Source organism: Vicugna pacos, chromosome 21 (genome assembly GCF_048564905.1).
Source record: "Vicugna pacos chromosome 21, VicPac4, whole genome shotgun sequence".
Lineage (NCBI taxonomy): Eukaryota > Metazoa > Chordata > Mammalia > Artiodactyla > Camelidae > Vicugna > Vicugna pacos.
Window position 1 is genome coordinate 25,414,697 of NC_133007.1, and position 17,645 is coordinate 25,432,341.

General features: G+C 56.5%; 2 protein-coding genes and 1 long non-coding RNA gene across 7 annotated transcripts; 1 reads left to right on the top strand and 2 right to left on the bottom strand.

Moving 5' to 3' along the window:
- Window positions 1–230: 230 nt before the first annotated feature.
- On the bottom strand, window positions 231–5,307 carry MTX1 (metaxin 1). The gene is made up of 8 exons (XM_072946430.1): window positions 4,677–5,307; window positions 3,657–3,726; window positions 3,445–3,524; window positions 1,821–1,913; window positions 1,462–1,644; window positions 1,260–1,336; window positions 669–823; window positions 231–568 (listed from the first exon to the last, which is right to left on the bottom strand). The coding sequence occupies exons 1-8, from the start codon at window positions 5,196–5,198 to the stop codon at window positions 354–356; spliced, it is 1,395 nt and encodes a 464-aa protein (XP_072802531.1). The 5' UTR covers window positions 5,199–5,307; the 3' UTR covers window positions 231–353.
- A 729-nt stretch (window positions 5,308–6,036) lies between these two features.
- THBS3 (thrombospondin 3) lies at window positions 6,037–16,283 on the top strand. Of its 3 annotated transcripts, XM_006214653.3 has the most exons (23): window positions 6,043–6,188; window positions 7,201–7,407; window positions 8,017–8,273; window positions 8,379–8,481; window positions 9,231–9,257; window positions 9,465–9,547; window positions 9,637–9,688; window positions 9,921–10,069; window positions 10,448–10,588; window positions 10,819–10,896; window positions 11,262–11,414; window positions 11,628–11,738; window positions 11,831–11,938; window positions 12,238–12,397; window positions 12,714–12,832; window positions 12,970–13,022; window positions 13,306–13,499; window positions 13,688–13,866; window positions 13,975–14,023; window positions 14,208–14,404; window positions 14,646–14,818; window positions 15,745–15,884; window positions 15,973–16,283. In XM_006214653.3, the coding sequence occupies exons 1-23, from the start codon at window positions 6,110–6,112 to the stop codon at window positions 16,029–16,031; spliced, it is 2,871 nt and encodes a 956-aa protein (XP_006214715.1). In that variant the 5' UTR covers window positions 6,043–6,109; the 3' UTR covers window positions 16,032–16,283. The 3 variants fall into 3 exon arrangements, with proteins under 3 accessions (XP_015103665.1, XP_006214715.1, XP_072802533.1); XM_015248179.3 differs by lacking the exon at window positions 15,745–15,884 and having other exon boundaries at window positions 6,037–6,188; XM_072946432.1 differs by lacking the exon at window positions 9,465–9,547 and having other exon boundaries at window positions 9,637–9,681.
- LOC140688084 (uncharacterized) lies at window positions 13,264–15,641 on the bottom strand. Of its 3 annotated transcripts, none has more exons than XR_012062807.1 (4): window positions 15,259–15,641; window positions 14,245–14,316; window positions 13,939–14,077; window positions 13,264–13,465 (listed from the first exon to the last, which is right to left on the bottom strand). It is a non-coding gene; the product is annotated as an uncharacterized lncRNA (long non-coding RNA). The 3 variants fall into 3 exon arrangements; XR_012062809.1 differs by having other exon boundaries at window positions 13,264–13,566; XR_012062808.1 differs by having other exon boundaries at window positions 15,255–15,641.
- Window positions 16,284–17,645: the final 1,362 nt, after the last annotated feature.

A 17,645-nucleotide genomic window follows, 5' to 3' on the forward strand; every position in this document is an offset into this window, starting at 1 on the left:
GCGGCGAGAGAGGTTAAGGAAAGGAAGAGACTAGGAAAGCTGGACCCAAAACTGGGAACTGTTTGTCTTTCTTGGAGATGCAGGACCGGGCTCATGTAGATGTCAGCATCAGGGCACAGGCAGCAAAAGAAGCCAAGCGCCAAGTGGGTAGATTCAAGCACCCAGATGGGCCCACCAGCACCAGCTAGGAGAAGTGGCAGCCCCTTAAAGGAGAGAATGTCTGACCCCAGTCAGTGTGAGCAGGTTTATTCTGGGGGTGGCACCCCATTTCCAGCCATCCCAATGATGGGGAAACATGGGGCCTCTGGAATGCATCACAGTAGAAAAATCAGTCCTGGGAGCATGAGGACGAATCATTCCTCTTCATCCTCCTCAGCCATGCCCAGGGCCCGTGTGCCTGGGGCTCGGGCAGGCGGTGCCCGCTGGATGGAAACAATGCCACTGAGCAAGGCGTAGCCTGCCATGGCTGCCAGACCTGCCAACACAGATAGGATCTGGTTCCGGCGCCGGTATGGTTCCTCCTCATTCTCCGGGCTCGCTGGTGTCTGGTGTGGAGGTGGCACCTCAGCTGAGGGGCAAGAAGGGAAGGTGGGCTCGGGGGCTGGCTCCTGGATCCTTGCCCATTTCTCCCCAGGGCTAGCACCAAGCCTCCACCATCTGTCCGTTACCTCCCTCCCAGGGGAAGTAGAGGCTGAGGATGTGGGTGCAGTAGGCACAGAGGTTGTGCAGCCCCCGCAGGTGTGCCTGCAGCTTCCCACTGGGCAGCTTCGCCTGCTGCAGCAGGGCCAGGTAGCTGAAGACAAAGGCGTCCAGGGAGGCAGGGCTGCAGCAGAGAGAAGGGTGGGATGGAGAAGGGGGAGAGATGGAGTGGGAGGAAGAGTTGGCCCTGAGAGTGGGGCTCTGGGCAGCCGGGGGCCACCGGGGGAGGAGAGGACACAGTTCTGGACGTGGTGTGGGGAGGGCGCCCCAGGTGGCGCCAGGCTGGCCTTGAATGGGACTCTATCCCAGGGCTGCATAAAGGGCACATTGAGTGCCCCACAGCCCTGCAGGCCCCTCCTGGACCTGGCAGCCCTCCCACCCTCCCTGTACCACTGAGGCGGCTCAGGCCCCACACATAGCCCCACTGTCATCAGACCCAGTGTCTGTCCTGAGCCTGAGGACCTTGTGTGCACAACCTGATCCCACCCCAGCCCCTGTGGCTACATCTGAACCTGTCTCTTCTTCCAAGCCACCTATGATTCCCCTGGAGTCAGACTCACGCATCTCCAAAGAAGAATTTCTGAGAGCCCAGGCGCTGAGAGAGAAGGGTCAGGCATTCCCGAGCCTCTTGGTACAGCTACAGGGAAGACACAAGGTAGGCTTGCGGCTGCGGGAACAGCGCCGCCACCTCTCCCAGGCAGTCCCATTCCTGGCTGTCATCCTTGGGGCTCGTCTCATACAACAGCCCCCTGTCCCAGGTACCTCCTTCTCCAGCTCTTCCTCATCCTCAGGCCTGTGCTCCCCACACAGCAGCTGCAGCCGCTCCATGTACTGCCGCTGCATGCGGCCAGGGAGGAAGAAGTTGAGGGGAAAGGGCATAGCCTCTGCGTACCACTTCCGGGTCACTTCCACATAGTTCTTGGCGTCTACCCAAAAAGTGTGTATCTGGATTAGGTATGGAGGAAGGAAGAGGCAGTCTGAGCCAGTGCACCTGCCTGACTCGGGGTGGGCTTCTGACCCCCACGCTGCTCCAAGCCTGTGTGTGTGTATGGGGTGTCTGTGTGTATGCCTCACCCCCTCCCCTGCTGGCCATTCATGCTGGGAGGTCTGTGCACACTCACCAGCACCGGGAGCAGCTTCTCCTCTAGCAGAGACATGAAGGCCAAGGTGTCTGCCCCTTGCCGGGCTGACAGATCATAATCAGCATTGTACTTCTGTGGAAGAAACATTCACTGTGAGGTGGATGCTGGGGGACCCCAGGGACACTTCCCCAAGGACGGAGGCCTCCTGTCTGCCACCACCCACACTGACCTCTGAGTGTAGCAGAGGTAGAGCAAGGAGCTTTTCTCGCTGAGGCCCCCTCGCCTGGGCCCAGTCAGTAGCCTGTTGCTGTTGGCGGGAAGCCTGGACCTTGGAGCCTGCTGGCCGTCAAGGTCCTGCGCCCACTGGGGGGAGGAAGGAAGGCCCAGCCGCAAACCAGGAGCAGCTCCCAGAGTTTCCACGGAAAGCTGGCAGGATGCCTGCTGACGGCAACTTTCTAACAGTAACTTCCCCGATCCAGACACCACAAAACTAACAAAGTGGAGCCCAGATGCAGGTTGGGCCTCAGTCAAGCCTCAGGAACTAGGGGATGCCATCCTCATGCTCCTGGGACCCAGTGAACCCATGTCTAGGGCCCCCTGGCTTGCTTTCCCAAAGCCCAGCTCTTGGCTGTTTCTTCTATTTCATTCCATGGCCCAGGCGCCACCACCACCACACACACATTCCAACCATACCCCCAGGTCTCGGCCTGCCACACCTTCCTAGGCCCTAATGTCTGTTCCTCGGCACCCTCCTTCATATCCTGAATAGACTTTGTCCCCAAATAACCTTTCGAGAATCCTTAAATCTCTCTGAGCCTCAATTTCTCCCCTGCAGAATGGGGGTAATAATCTCTCTCAATGTGACTCTGTTAGGAGAAAGCTCTTTGGAAACTGAAAAAGCTATGGTCATATATAAGGAAACAGTGGCCCAGCCCCAGCCAGGAACTTTGGCTTTTACCTGAATTCCCTCTCTCCATGTCTCTCAAGCCTCCATTAACTCCCTAGTTCCTCCACCTTTGAGAAAGTAGAAATGAAGAAGAGGGTTCCCCCTTCTGACAACGTGTTCTCTTTTGGAACCAAGCTAGAGGAGCCCTTGGAAAGCATTCTGGCTGAGCCCCCTACTTTTGCAAGTAAGGAGTTTACAGCTCTGAGAGGTTAAGCAACTTGTGCAAGGTCACACAGCCAACGACAGAGTGAAAAACATAGCCTAGGCCTCCCCATTCCTCTTGGAAAGCTCTTTCAATTCCCCCCACCCTAACCCTAGCTCTTAGCCTTGTCTACCCTGAGCCCCATATTCAGCCAAACCCAGTCCCTGAAAAAAGGGCAACAGCCCTTAGAAATCTCCCTCTGGTCCCATCTTTGAGGGCCTCATCTGAGCCAGCTGTTCTCTCCTACTCTCTTTTCCCTTCCGTGTGTTATCAGCCCATTCATCTCTCCCTTCCTCACCCAGAAGGCATAAGGCGCTGTGTCTCTGGATGCCCCCACAGTGCCTCAGTTTAATCTCTAGCCTTTGACTTACTACCTCACAGCAACATTGTCTGTGTCCTTGAAACTCTGGGTCACCTGCGTCTAGTCTGGCATATACTTGGTGCTCAATAAATGTGTGTTGCCCTGAATTGACTGAACTTCTCTCACTGGCAGCCCCCCTACCCAAGCCACCTACCTCTTTTCGAAGGTGGGTGATGATCTTGTGTGGTACTGAGATGACCTCTCCATGACTGGTCCGAAGGGCAGGCAGAGTTCCTGACATTGAGAAAGAAGTGTGTCCACCAGACCCTTAGCTGCCTATCCATACATAATTGCACCACATTCCTGTCTGTCTCCTGCTCTTCCCCTTGTACACTCCTTCCTCACCCCCCCAGGGACACTGGGTACCTGAAGGGCTCCGCCAGGGGTTGGTGATCTTGTGCACTTTGAGTGGGGCACCAGTAAATCTGGCATAAGTCTGCAGGGAAGGAAGCAGAAGGCAGAGGCCAGGGACATGGCCCCCACAGGGGAATCAGGAAAAGAAATAACATTTATTTAATACCGTCTGTGCTATGTTCTATGCTTAGTAATTGCCTCACAAAAAAAGAGGTAGACATTACTGTTCCCATTTTACAATGGGCAACACAGGGCTCAGAGAGGTGATGGACATGTCCAGGATTACAAGTCAGCCAAGGAAATCCTTCCCTCTATCTTTTCCTGCCATCTACCTGGTGAACACCTAGCCTCCCCTCATTTGGAAGCACTAACCATGCCCATCCTTGGCAGGCTCTATGGCCTTTTCCTACTTATACCATAACACCTGAAAATTTTATTACATTTATTTGCTGACATGTCTACCTTTCTGTAGACAACTCCAGGGGAACAATCAAGTGCTATTCATCTTTGCATACCAACATTTGGTACATGCTTGTTAAATAAAATAGTGAGTGAATGAGTGAACTAGTCTGACTCCAAAGCTCTTTCTACAGAGCCTGGCTGTGGGCCTTTTGGTTCAATAAACAATAACCTCAGTAAAAATGTTAAGTGAAAGGGAGGAAAGGGAAACTGAAAAGGCAGCAACGCCAAGCCGGAGAATCCTGAGATGGTCCAGCCTTAGTAAATCTCCGGATAAACAAACAGCGCCCAGGGAGAAGGGATCGCCCCAAGGTCACACAGCCAATAAATGGATGTGCAAGGACTAAAACCCATCTCCTGAACCCGTGACTAGGCCTCTTTCTATTGCTAAACAAACCCTAGGCTGCTATGGCACAGGACATTGAGCCCACACAGGCCAGGCACGTTGATTGCCTCACTTTCCCCCACTAAGCCTGTGCTGAGGCGCCCTGACAAAATTCGGAAGATCGGCTAGTCCAGGACCCCTCCCCAGTCCACCAGGGCGTAGCAAAGGGCGCCGGCGCCATCCCTCACCAGCACGGCCAAGCTGTCCAGGTCCACTGAAGGCAGCCCCCAGCCCCTTGACCAGCAGAACAGCTCCATGGGCGCCGCCATCTTGCCCGCCCTCTGTCCCGGAAGCACCTCCCTCTGCGCTTCAACCCTCCACCGCGCGGATCCGCCCCCCGGCCATCCAGCCGCTGGCGGTGGGGAGCCGGGGGAGGCCCCCAGGAAGGCGCGGCTTGTCCCGGCCCGAGAGGCAGCCTGACGGCGTGGGGCGGAGCCCAGGGCTTCGGGGGAAGGCGGCCGCCGCCTGATCCAGAGGCGACTCCCGAAGGGGGGAAGGGCTCTCAGCCCGGCGCGCCTTGCAGAATCAGGGCGCTTCGGCCGAGGGGAGTCCCGAACCCCCGAAGGCGCGGCGGGCCCCGGAGAAGGGGGTTTTGTGCTCCTGGGCGGGCTCTGGGGGCCTTCGCAAATCTGCGAGAGGTCTAGGCTGCTCCGGGGCCCCTCAGGGCTCAGCCCCGAGCGGGGGCTGCGGGGGGGTCCCCCGAGCTGCATGTTTTCCACAGCGCGTTATGTTTGGAGCCTGCCCCGCGCCTCCTGTCGCCATGGAAACAAAACAGGGGCGGTGGCGGCGGACGGAGCTAGGCCCGGCTGGGGCCTGGGTGGGGGAGGGGAGGTGGGGCTCGCGAGCTGTTGCCTTGGTAACGGGAACCAAGGCGCCCCTCCGCTTCATCCGGGTCACAGCCTGTTCGCCAGTACCCCCAGTGTTCCCAGTATCGCCCCCGGCCCCTGGCCTGTCCTCTGGTCTACTTCTCTCCTTGGTGTCCCTTTCCTCTTTCCTTCACTCCAACCTCACTGACCACTGTTTCAGACTCTTCCGCCGGTTCTCTGGACGCTTCCAGACTCCAAGTTTTCCTAGGAATGAGGGAAAATGGAGTAACAAACACAAGTCGTGGGACCCTAACCCTAATAAAAAGCACTTGCTTAGTCAGAGCAGCAAACTTCATGCCATGTGGACATCCCCTGGGCACTATAGCAAGTTAGTTTCGGCCACTCCCTTGGAATTCTCTCATGCCAACTGTGGAATAATGCCCACTGCCTGGCACTGCCCCTGCCAAGGATTCCTGCCTTCCCCAACTGTGACTTCCAGAAAACAGTAGCATTCGGTAGCAGCCCCCAACAGCGAGATGCCGGGAGAGAAGGAGGCACCTGGGGGAGAGCACCGTTAGAGAGTCAGGAGGCAAGGAGGCCTCCAGGACACTTCCCTAGTGCCCCTGGTTCCCGGAGCTGGGGATGCCTCCAGGGTGATTGGCAGCTCTTTGTTTCATACACCCCCCCACCGCCTGCCGGCACCCCCCCCTTCAACTCCCCCTTCCAGTCCCTCCGCCCCCCGCTCCTGCTCTCCGCCTAGCCTTTTCCCCTCCCAAGCCGCCTGCCTGCCAGGGGTAGTGAGCCGGCTGAGCGGCATGGAGACGCAGGAACTTCGGGGGGCCCTGGCTCTTCTCCTCCTTTGCACTTTCGCATCTGCCAGTCAGGACCTGCAGGGTAAGCCTGTCTCCATCCTCTTAGACCCCTCTCTGTCTCCTCCCCATTTGCCCCCAGCTTAGTAGCAGGGAACATGTGGGCAAGGGGAGATGGGAGAGTCCTGAAATTGAACGGGAGGGAAGAGTTGATGAAATTATGGCCCTGGGGGGGAGGAGTTGACACCAGAACGTGATGGATGAGTTGGAGCTTGCCAGGTTCAGCATGAGGCCAGGGTAAAGGACTCAGGAGCTGGATGCTAGGGCTGGGTTGGTGTCTGAGCATCCCCAGGCACCCCAGGGTCTCGCAGAGCAGCTCAGAGGTGGGCTTATTCCAGCCCTGAGCTCCTGGCTGCCTAAGAGCTGGGGCGGGGGGATGGGGGGGAGGGCAGGGTAGGGGGGATGGAGACGTCTGGTCTCTCCTGGAGGTCTGGTTGTAGGATGGGCCTGTGGATGTGGGAGAGGTAGTTGGAGCAGATGACACAGGCACAGATTCTTTACTGGCTGGAAGGGAAACCACAGACTGGCTAGGACACAGGAGGCAGAGGAGCTGGGTCCTATGTTCCTATGGGAGAGAGCCAGACAGTAGGAGGGTCAGAGCTTTCAGTGGGCAGCTGTCCTCATCTAGAGCGAGTGTACTGAACCCTCAGTATGGGAGGAGGGACACTAGGGTGTGGAATGAGCCAAACCCAGCAGTGTATAAGAGAAACTGCCTTCCCATTTCTGCACTGTGGGCACCAGGTGTTACTCCTGCCTGGGATCAGCACAGTGACTCCTTTGCGCCACCTGGTGGGGGCATCTCAAGTTTGCAGGGCGCTGTTTCTGTAATTCCCAGTGAGGCTCAGCCTGCCAGGTTCCCAGAGAGTGGCAGTAGAAAGGCACAGTGCCTGGTCCTCTGATAGCAACAAGGGTTGGATTTTGAGGTGATGGCTAACACTATCGGGTAGTGATGAAGGATGCCACCCTGAAGGTTCAAAGGAAAGATCAGGCCTTAGCATTTGACAGGAGCCTGACCTTGATAATCCTTGCCTGGCCAGTGATTGACCTGCTGACTGTGGGCGAGTCCAGGCAGATGGTAGCTGTGGCAGAGAAGATCCGGACAGCCCTGCTCACTGCTGGGGACATCTACCTCTTGTCCACCTTCCGCCTGCCCCCCAAGCAGGGCGGTGTCCTCTTCGGCCTCTACTCTCGCCAAGACAACACACGGTGGCTGGAGGCCTCTGTCGTGGGCAAGATCAATAAAGGTGACTGGTGGGCATCTCCTTTCCTGCAGTGGTGATCCCTCTGAGCACTCTGGGCTGTGCCCAGGCACCAGGGGCACCTGGTAAGGGGTGCGTAGGAGGAACCTCAGGAGGCCAGGCACCCAAACAACCGGGTGAGGCATTTGTAGGGGTAGCACGTTGTATGTGGGTGTGCCTGGGGGAAGGGGAGGCACGTCTCTGTGCCCCACTAGTGGTATAGAGAGGTCCCTCAGACCCTTGGGACAGTTCAGTTGGTACGGAACCAGCTGCCATTCTAGCAGGGGATAGAGTGATCTGATGCTACCAATGACTAAGAAAGTCCTAGTCTTTAAACCAATTTGAAAAACATTTATTGGCGGGGTGGATATAGCTCAGTGGTAGAGCGCTTGCTTAGCATGCATTAGTTCCTGGATTCAATCCCCAGCACCTCCATTGAAAAAAAAAAAAAGAAAAACATTTAGCACATATCTACTATGTACAAGGTGTCTAGAGATACTTAGCTGAATATGAAACGATAGCCCTAGAGATTTGGTGTTCAGAAGAACTGATCCAAGGCTCAACTGGGAGACAGGGGTGTGGACCGTGCCCATACTGACCTCCCCTTCTGGGCAGTGCTGGTGCGGTACCAGCGGGAGGATGGCAAAGTCCACGCAGTGAACCTACAGCAAGCAGGCCTGGCTGATGGGCGCACACACACGGCTCTCCTGCGACTCCGAGGTCCATCCAGACCCAGCCCGGCCCTGCAGCTCTATGTGGACTGCAAACTGGGCGACCAGCATGCTGGCCTTCCAGCACTGGCCCCCATTCCTCCAGCAGAGGTCAATGGGCTGGAGATTAGGACTGGACAGAAGGCTTATTTAAGGATGCAGGTGAGCAGGAAGGGAGGACCCTCTGCATGTCTGTGGATACAGTTTGCACTGATGGGAGGAGGAGCTGGTAGGTCCTGCCACCCAACTCTGTTCCTGTCCCCCCAGGGTTTCGTGGAATCTATGAAAATAATTTTGGGCGGGTCCATGGCCCGGGTTGGAGCCCTGAGTGAGTGTCCGTTCCAGGGAGATGAGTCCATTCACAGTGCAGGTAACACAGAGACTTCTGTTAGCTGATATCCTGGACCCCAGGTTCTGTGAACTTTGGTGACTCCCATCCTCTTGACCTGTCTCTCCACTAATACCAATTCCTTTGGCTTACCTATTCCTGGGGCTTCTGACCCTGTCACCCAAATCTCCTTCACCTCTGACCTGTGATCTTCAAATACCACCACCCCAGGAAGCATGGGTCAAAAAAATCTCCCTGTTAAGGTCATCCTGCCTACCAGGTTGGCCAGAAAAAAAAAAAAAAAAGATCTGAGAAAAGACTATAACTCTGAAGAACCCTGAATAAAGGTGAAGATGTTAACTGCTTGGTCTTTCTTGGTTAACTGAGCGAAGGGTCTTGGGTCTTTTAGTTCCCATCATTGTCTGTCCCCTACCAGCAGTTTCTTTGAGTGTTGCTCATCTGCCTGGCCTGACAGAGATGCTCAGAGGCTCTCGCATAAATAAAACACCCGCTTCTCCATTTCAAAGAAAGCATTCTTGTGGTGGAATCTTAAGAGGGAGGTAAATGTAACGCACTGGGTCCCTGGCCCTCCTTTGAGTCATGTCTCACTTGGATCCCACCTGCCACTACCATGCCTGGGAACCAGGAGGATTTGTATTTCAACCACAGTTTGACACCACGCATACCTTTATTCCAAGGCTCTAGCCTTTTGTTCCTGTCCCTCCTTTCCTCCTCTTCACCAGCCAGGCCCCTCCTCACATCTCCACCCTCTGTTTTCTTGTCCTCTCTAGTGACCAATGCACTCCACTCCATCCTAGGTGAGTAGGCCATGGAAAGGTGGAGGGGGCATGAGGGTGGGGAGGAGGCCCAGCTGCCTGCAACCCAGTCTCCTTCAGCCAGGAATGGGGTGGGGTTTAAAGGTGGGGGAGGGGTGAGCAGTAGTGGCAGGACCTGGCTTAATACCTAGAAAGAGGCCAGAGCTGGTGCCCCACTTCTGAGCCTCTCCACACCCTGGACCCTGACAGGGGAGCAGACCAAGGCGCTGGTCACTCAACTCACCCTCTTCAACCAGATCCTGGTAGAGCTGCGGGATGATATCCGAGACCAGGTTTCGTGGGCCGGTGAAGGGTGGCGCTGATTCTGGGATGGGGTGGCAGAGGCTGAGAGCTGATTCCTCCCCATTCTTCTGTCTAACAGGTGAAAGAAATGTCCCTGATCCGAAACACCATCATGGAGTGTCAGGTGTGCGGTGAGTGGGAGAGTAGGGGAGGGCTCCAGGTGCCATCACTGTGTTCCCTGCCGCACGGCTTTGGCCTCTACTGCTGGTGAATTAAACAGTGACCTCTTGGGGAGGGCACAGCACGCATGAGGTCCTGGGTTCAATTCCCAGTACCTTCATCAAAAAAATAAATAAACCTAATCCTCAAAATTTTTTTAAAAAATCTGGGTAGCTCTGACTGTGCTCACCCCTCTGCCCCCAGGCTTCCATGAACAGCGTTCCCACTGCAGCCCCAACCCCTGCTTCCGAGGCGTAGACTGCATGGAAGTGTACGAGTACCCTGGCTACCGCTGTGGGCCCTGTCCCCCCGGACTTAAGGGCAACGGCACCTACTGCACTGACATCAATGAGGTGGGGGAGGACAGACTCTGGAAGGGCACAGAAAGCGGGGGTGAGGAAGTTAGGAGAGGCCCAAGAAGGCGGGGTGAATGTTGGTTAGAAGCAGAGGAGCTCAGAGTTGAAGAGAGAGTAGAGACCGCCAAAGAACTGTGGGAAGGGTGGGAGGCGGGAGGGCCGGGGCGAAGACTGCAGGGCCATGCAGGAAAGGGGCTGGGAGTGTGGCAGGGGCAATTTGAGAAGGTCAGCCAGGAGGGAACCTACAGGACGGCCTGGGGTGGGATCAGAGCATGAGGAGGATGGGGAGGGGAGGCCTGCAAACGGGAGACCAGGAGCAGTGGCCCTAGGATCACAGGCAGTGGCCTGACCTCTTCCGTCTCATCTGGTCCCCAGTGTGCTCATGCTGACCCCTGCTTCCCGGGCTCCAGCTGCATCAACACCATGCCTGGCTTCCACTGTGAGGCCTGTCCTCGAGGCTACAAAGGCACACGGGTGTCTGGTGTGGGCATCGACTATGCCCGGGCCAGCAAACAGGTCAGGTTGGGTAGAGTATGTGGATAAGAGATTTGGGCCTTGTGGGGGGTCAGGGGCTTCTGGGGTGAATGTGGAGCCTTTGAGATAAACGGGATGAGGCTACTGGCTTTGCATTGGTTTGGGGCCTGTGCTTCATGTCCATGTTCACAGTTAAGGCCATACCAGTGCTTTCTCCTGTATCGGAGGAGACCCACCGCAGGTATGGTTCTACCCAAAGTCTGCCCCTTCAGGTCTGCAATGATATTGATGAATGCAATGACGGTAACAATGGTGGCTGTGACCCAAACTCCATCTGCACCAACACTGTGGTGAGTTAACACCCTGAGTATCTGGGCGGTGGGGATGTGCAACCCCCTCTTCAGACTTCCTGCTTCCCCCCTCCTCCCTCCACATAGTAGGTGTCCCATGTGGACCTGGTTTGGAATTCTGGTTCTGCCTCTTACTAGCCATGACCTTTAGTTAGTTATTTACCTTCTTTGCCTCAGCATCCTCACTTGAAAAAATGGGACTATTCCCCACCTTGAGAGGTTGTCAGGAGACCCTACAGGATATAAGGGATTGACCTGGCATATTAGCTGTGAGGGCCCCTCCTCCACCCCTGGTGGGACTGTGTTGGTCCTAGCTACCTGGCAGGCTGATCCTCCTTCCCGAGACGCTGCTTCCCTACCCTTAGGGCTCTTTCAAGTGTGGTCCCTGTCGCTTGGGCTTCCTGGGCAACCAGAGCCACGGCTGCTTCCCAGCCCGGACCTGCCACAGCCCAGCCCACAGCCCCTGCCATGTCCACGCGCACTGTCTCTTTGAACGCAATGGTGCAGTGTCCTGCTCGGTGAGCTAGGGCCGGGGCTTGGAAGAAAAGGGGAATCTGGGGGAAGGGGCAGGGCTAGTAAACATGTTTAGGGGCTGGGATGGGGGCCTGCATGGGAAAGGGAGTGGGGCCTGGGCCCAGAAACTGATTGGTGAGAATAGAGCCTGAAGCAGGAAAAGGGGGGATGTGGGGAGCCAGCCCAGGCCACTAACTCCTACCCTTCATGTTGCCCAGTGTAACGTGGGCTGGGCCGGGAACGGAAATGTGTGTGGGCCTGACACGGACATCGATGGCTACCCAGACCAGGCGCTGCCCTGCATGGACAACAACAAACACTGCAAGCAGGTGCAGGGGGTCGGTGGCGAGTGAGCAGATAGGGCGCCCCAGTCTGGGACAGGAGAGAACTCATCCATCAACTTCCTCCCCCCATCCTTTAGGATAACTGTCTTCTGACACCCAACTCTGGGCAGGAAGATGCTGATAATGATGGCGTAGGGGACCAGTGCGATGATGATGCTGATGGGGACGGGATCAAGAATGTTGAGGTGGCTCCTAGATGTCCTGCCCCTTCCAGCTCCTCTGCAACTCTGTTGCCTTATCCCATAACTCTGTCCCCACTTGGTCACTGGCAGCTCCCCAGGAAGGTCCCTAGGACTGCATATTAAAGAGACATAAGCCTGGTGCCCAGGATGAGGTGGATTACATGGAGGTTGGGGGGGGTGGGACTGTGCCAAGTAGGTGGTCCATCACAGGAATGGTGATTGTAGAGGATGGCACAGGGACAAAGAAGGTGCAAGGTGGCCAGTGGCTCTAAGAGGTGCCTGACTCTCTCCCTTCACCCCAGGACAACTGTCGGCTCTTCCCCAACAAGGACCAGCAAAACTCAGATACAGATTCATTTGGTGATGCCTGTGACAACTGCCCCAACGTTCCCAACAATGACCAGAAGGACACAGATGGCAATGGGGAAGGGGATGCCTGTGACAACGACGTGGATGGGGATGGTGCAGGCCTGGGGCAGAGGGGGTGGCTGGGAAACCTGTAAGAATTTGGAGACAGGTGGGAATGAGGCAGGGAGGCTGAGAATCTGGGGAGGGTGATGCTGGGGGAAGTCATTGTGCATGAGATGGATGTCAGTGGGAACATGATGTAGGCTGTGGGGTTAGGCAGGGACTGGGCAAGAGGATGAGACAAGGGACAGGCAGATTTCCTGAGCAGCTGTCCTCTGGATGGGAGGCAAAAGTCAGGGCTTTCACCAACCTAGAAGAAAGAGTGTGATACATTCTAGTGATAACCGTGTGTTACCCTCATATCTTCTAGGCATCCCCAATGGATTGGACAATTGCCCTAAAGTGCCCAACCCCTTACAGACAGATAGGGATGAGGATGGGGTGGGAGATGCTTGCGACAGCTGCCCTGAAATGAGCAATCCTACCCAGGTACAGGGGAATGGAGAGGGCAGGGAAGGGGTGGGGTGACTGGTGGATGGAGCCCAGCCCTTTGGATGGGAAGCGGTCAGGTTAGCCTCTTTGGAGTTAACAAAAGGAGATGGTGAGAACAGATCCCTCTCTCTCAGACAGATGCAGACAGTGACCTGGTGGGGGATGTCTGTGACACCAATGAAGACAGGTAGGGTTTTGGCCAAAAGATGGAAGGTCTTACAGGGGATACTTTACTTTCCTCGTATATTCTCAGTTCCCTCTGGGGTCTAATCTTAATTCTCCACTACTGTTGAGCAAGAGGTCATTCCCATAGTCTACCTTCCATTCCTCCTGCTGGACCTTCACCTCATTTGGCTGACTTCAAGGGGTCTGGCTGAATGCAGGGTATACCCCAGAGAGACTCCTAAGAAGAGTGGGGAAGAATGTGGTACCTTTAAAAGCCTTTATTTGGTGCCTGTTCTCCTGGACAGTGATGGGGATGGACATCAGGACACCAAGGACAATTGCCCACAGCTGCCGAACAGCTCCCAGCTGGACTCAGACAATGACGGACTTGGAGATGAGTGTGATGGGGACGATGACAATGACGGTATCCCAGATTACGTGCCTCCTGGTCCTGATAACTGTCGCCTGGTACCCAATCCCAATCAGAAGGACTCAGATGGTGAGGCTGGGGTCCCCAGAGGCTTGGACTGATGTGGGCTTTGCTCAGGGAGGGGCGGTAGGCCTTGCTGGGGAGTGAGGGAAGGCAGGGTGGGGAGAGGTGTCAGCAACGCAAGGCCCAAGAAGTGGTAGTGCTGGCTTGTGGCAGTGGCCAGGGCCTTCCTGAGCGCCTGGCTTCACGCTGCCCAGGCAATGGTGTTGGTGACGTGTGTGAGGATGACTTTGACAATGATGCTGTAGTCGACCCCCTGGATGTGTGCCCTGAAAGTGCAGAGGTAACCCTCACGGATTTTCGGGCATATCAGACCGTCGTCCTGGATCCTGAGGGTGATGCTCAGATTGACCCAAATTGGGTCGTGCTCAACCAGGTACTAGGGCAGTGGGCTGGGTGGGTGCTGTGATAGGAGACCAACAGGCAGGGCCTAGCGGGGGCAGCGCACCTGGACCAGGGCTTTCTTCTTCCTGCATACCACCAGGGCATGGAAATCGTTCAGACCATGAATAGTGACCCCGGCCTGGCAGTTGGTATGTAAGGGATACCCAATTCAACAATGTTCGTAATTTCCAAATGGAGGGATCCTGCAGGCAGAGGATGGGGGGCAAGCTAGTCACACATACAGCAGGCATCCCTCCCTACCCGCACCCCGCAGTGGGCCACCAGCTGCTTTGCTGCCCCTGCCCCTGATCCCGCCCACCCGCCTGCCCCCAGGATACACAGCCTTCAATGGTGTGGACTTTGAAGGCACCTTCCACGTGAACACAGTGACTGACGATGACTACGCAGGCTTTCTCTTCAGCTATCAGGACAGCGGCCGCTTCTACGTGGTCATGTGGAAGCAAACGGAGCAGACCTACTGGCAGGCCACACCCTTCCGGGCTGTTGCCCAGCCCGGGCTGCAGCTCAAGGTCCCACACTGCCCAGATTCCCCAAGCCAGGGCCCTTTCCCGAAGCCTCTCCCACCAACCCCTGGGGCCTCCCCCACTGCCTCAGTGGGAACCCTCTTACCCAGACATCTGCCCAGGAGGTTGGCTCCCTGGGCCTCCAGAATATTCTCCTGACTTCCTTTTCCACCCGCACTTACCAACCCGTTGTCTTCCCTAATTCGGAGCCTGTGGTTGACCCACTGTCTTTGCTGATGCCCCGTAGGCCGTAACATCAGTGTCTGGCCCAGGCGAGCACCTCAGGAATGCCCTGTGGCACACTGGCCACACCCCTGATCAGGTACGACTGCTGTGGACCGACCCACGAAATGTGGGCTGGCGTGACAAGACCTCTTACCGCTGGCAGCTGCTGCACCGGCCTCAAGTTGGCTATATTCGGTGAGGGGAGGAGCTGAGCCCTCCCGAGGGACCCCAGGCCCGGCATTGCCTTCACCTTTAGCTGGGATTCCCCAGTGACGTCCCCTGTCCTCAGTGCCTTGGTGCCACGGGCCTGGACTGGGACCCCTTCTCCCCGTCTCCCCTCTCACCGCAGACTCACTACTCCGGCCCTGCTTTCCTCCTAACATAAGGCAGCCTGGGCTGTGGTGCTGCCAAGAACCTGTAGACAATGTTGGGCGAGTCCTTTTTTTGTGCTCCATTTTCCCCTCTGTAAAATGAGGGTGCCTCTGGAAGCCTCTTACCCCCAGCAGCCTGTGGAGAGGCACATTACATCGGGCCCTGTCACTGGTACAGCCCAGAACCTGCCTCATCAAAGTGTCTGACCTGGAAGGGATCCTTATTTACAGAAGACCTAACCGAGGCCCAGACTCCACACCTGCCTTGGTAGCCGAGCCAGGCCCCTCAGTTCAGCACTCTGTCCACAAGTTTGCATTTCCTAGTTGGTGGGGATGACAGGGAAGGGAGGGGAAATGGTCAGGAGCCCAGAGTGCAGGGACTTGAGTTGGTTCCCCTTTAAGGTGCCTGGGGCTGTGGGGCGCCAGGGCAGGGGATGAGGGGGTGGACTAGAGCCTGGGAAGCGGGTGACTTCACCCCCCAGCCCTTTGTGCTCATCGTCATGGCAACCCAATCCTCGCTTGGAATGCGGCTGCTGCTTTGAGATGCAAAGGGGGCCGGACAAAGACCAGGGGCCCTAGGCCTGAGAAAAGCACCCCCTTCCCTCCCCTTTCCCTCCTCCCTCTTACCCACCTCCCTTCTCTCTCTGGCCTGGTGAGCCCAAAGGCCGGTTGGGGATGAGCTGGGCTGGGGCATGGTGGCATAGTGCCCACTGGCACCATAGCACCAATGGACACCCCTATCCTGGACAGGGTGAAGCTTTATGAGGGGCCCCAGCTAGTGGCGGATTCTGGGGTGATCATTGACACATCCATGAGAGGGGGGCGTCTTGGTGTATTCTGCTTCTCCCAAGAAAACATCATTTGGTCCAATCTCCAGTATCGATGCAATGGTGAGGCTCTAGAAGGAGATCAGCCTGACCTCTCATGCCCTCATGGGAGAGTCACATCTTCTGACCTTAATCACATCTCCTTCCTCAGACACAGTGCCCGAGGACTTTGAGCCATTCCGGAGGCAGCTGCTCCAGGGAAGAGTGTGAAGAGGTGGCCACCGGATTCCGAATCCTGATTTTAGACTCTTTGGCCTTGGGGTCCATTCTGGAGACCCTGGGGTCTAATCTACAGCTCCTCAGCCAAATACAGACCCTCCTCTGGTACCCACCAGGAGTTCAGCCCCTGAGGGTTGGTGACTCCACTGATCAGGAGATGGGAAGTTTTCAAGGGGTATTTCTCAGGCACTAACCCCAGGAAAGATAACAGCACATTGCCATAAAGTTCCAGTTGTTTTCTAAGCCAGTGCAATTACTTATTTTAGAGATTTTTCTGGGATAGAGTGGGGAGCAGGAAAAAAACCTGAGGTGGGTAGGAAAGAGGGCTAGTACAGTGGAAGTGAGAAATCTAGAGGAAGTTTGGCTGAGTTTGGGGCACGGTGAGGAAGGTGCTGGATAGGGGTTAGGTGAAGGACGCGGAGGAGGGGTTAGGTGAAGGATGGGGTGCTGGTAGGAGGATGACAAAAGTCCTCCCAGCTCCACTTACTCACGGTGGCAGCGGCGACAACTCCAGTCTAAGAACAGCCGGGATCGACAGCCAGGAGGGCTGGGACTGCCCCTCTCGGGGTGAGGGGGAGGCCGGGGGGCCGGGGGGGCCGGAGGCCGGGACGAGTGCAATATTGGCGGGGGAGAGAACAACACTGCACCGCGTCCCGTCCCTCCCGCCCGCCCGGGGCCCGGGATCCCGCTCCCCACCGGTTGAAGCCGGACCAGCCCGAGAACCGGGGACGCGCTGGGGAGTTGGGTTCACTTTGGAGGCCAGAAAGGCTTGGCGCTCGGAAGAGGTTGAAGGGATGGTAAGGGGGAGGGGGAAAGGAAGAAGGGGAGACCGTGGTATCCCGGAAGGCCGCTTTCCGACGCCCGGGCGTTGCGCGCGCTTGCTCTTTAAATACTCAGACTGCGCGGCGCGGAGCCGTCTCCATGGTGACGCGTGTCCCAGCAACCGAACTGAATGGCTATTGCCTGGCAACGGCGGGGGTTGAAGTTTTGGGGCCGCCCACCTAGATACTCGCGCTTTCTCTAGCCCGTGGGTTGTTGAGGGGGGGTGCTTCCCTGCCTCAACGGCCTGGGCCTGGGCGCACTGACGTAAACGTCCCCCGCTCCGCGCCCGCCCTGGGTCAGGCTGCTGCACAAAGCCGCACCAGCCCCGCAGAGCAGCGTGTGCTCGGGGCTGTGGTCCCTGTCCTCCCCAGGCTTCTCTCCAATACCCCGGCACCGAAGTGTTCTTAAAGTTCATTTCTCAGTCTGAATTATTTGGGGCTAAGAACTGTTTCCCAAGGCGGACGTAATTGCTTCCGTCGGCCTAGACCTCAACCCAGGACCTGCGGATGGGGTCGGATATCCTAAGCTCCACGTGCGGTTGTGGCCCCGAATACTTCCTTGGTCCCACATGTTTTTGACCTTCAAAATAACTCTCGGCCTTCCCAAATTACGCACTCACATATACAATTTACTGTTCCCCCACCATGTGCCTACCTGTGCTAAATAACACTCTGCTCCCCAAAGGATAGTTCTGTGCTCCCAAATACCATTCTGTCGCCCTACCTACTCTGCCTCCTAAATACGTAACTAATCTGTCTCATTCTCTCTCCCACATTCCAATGT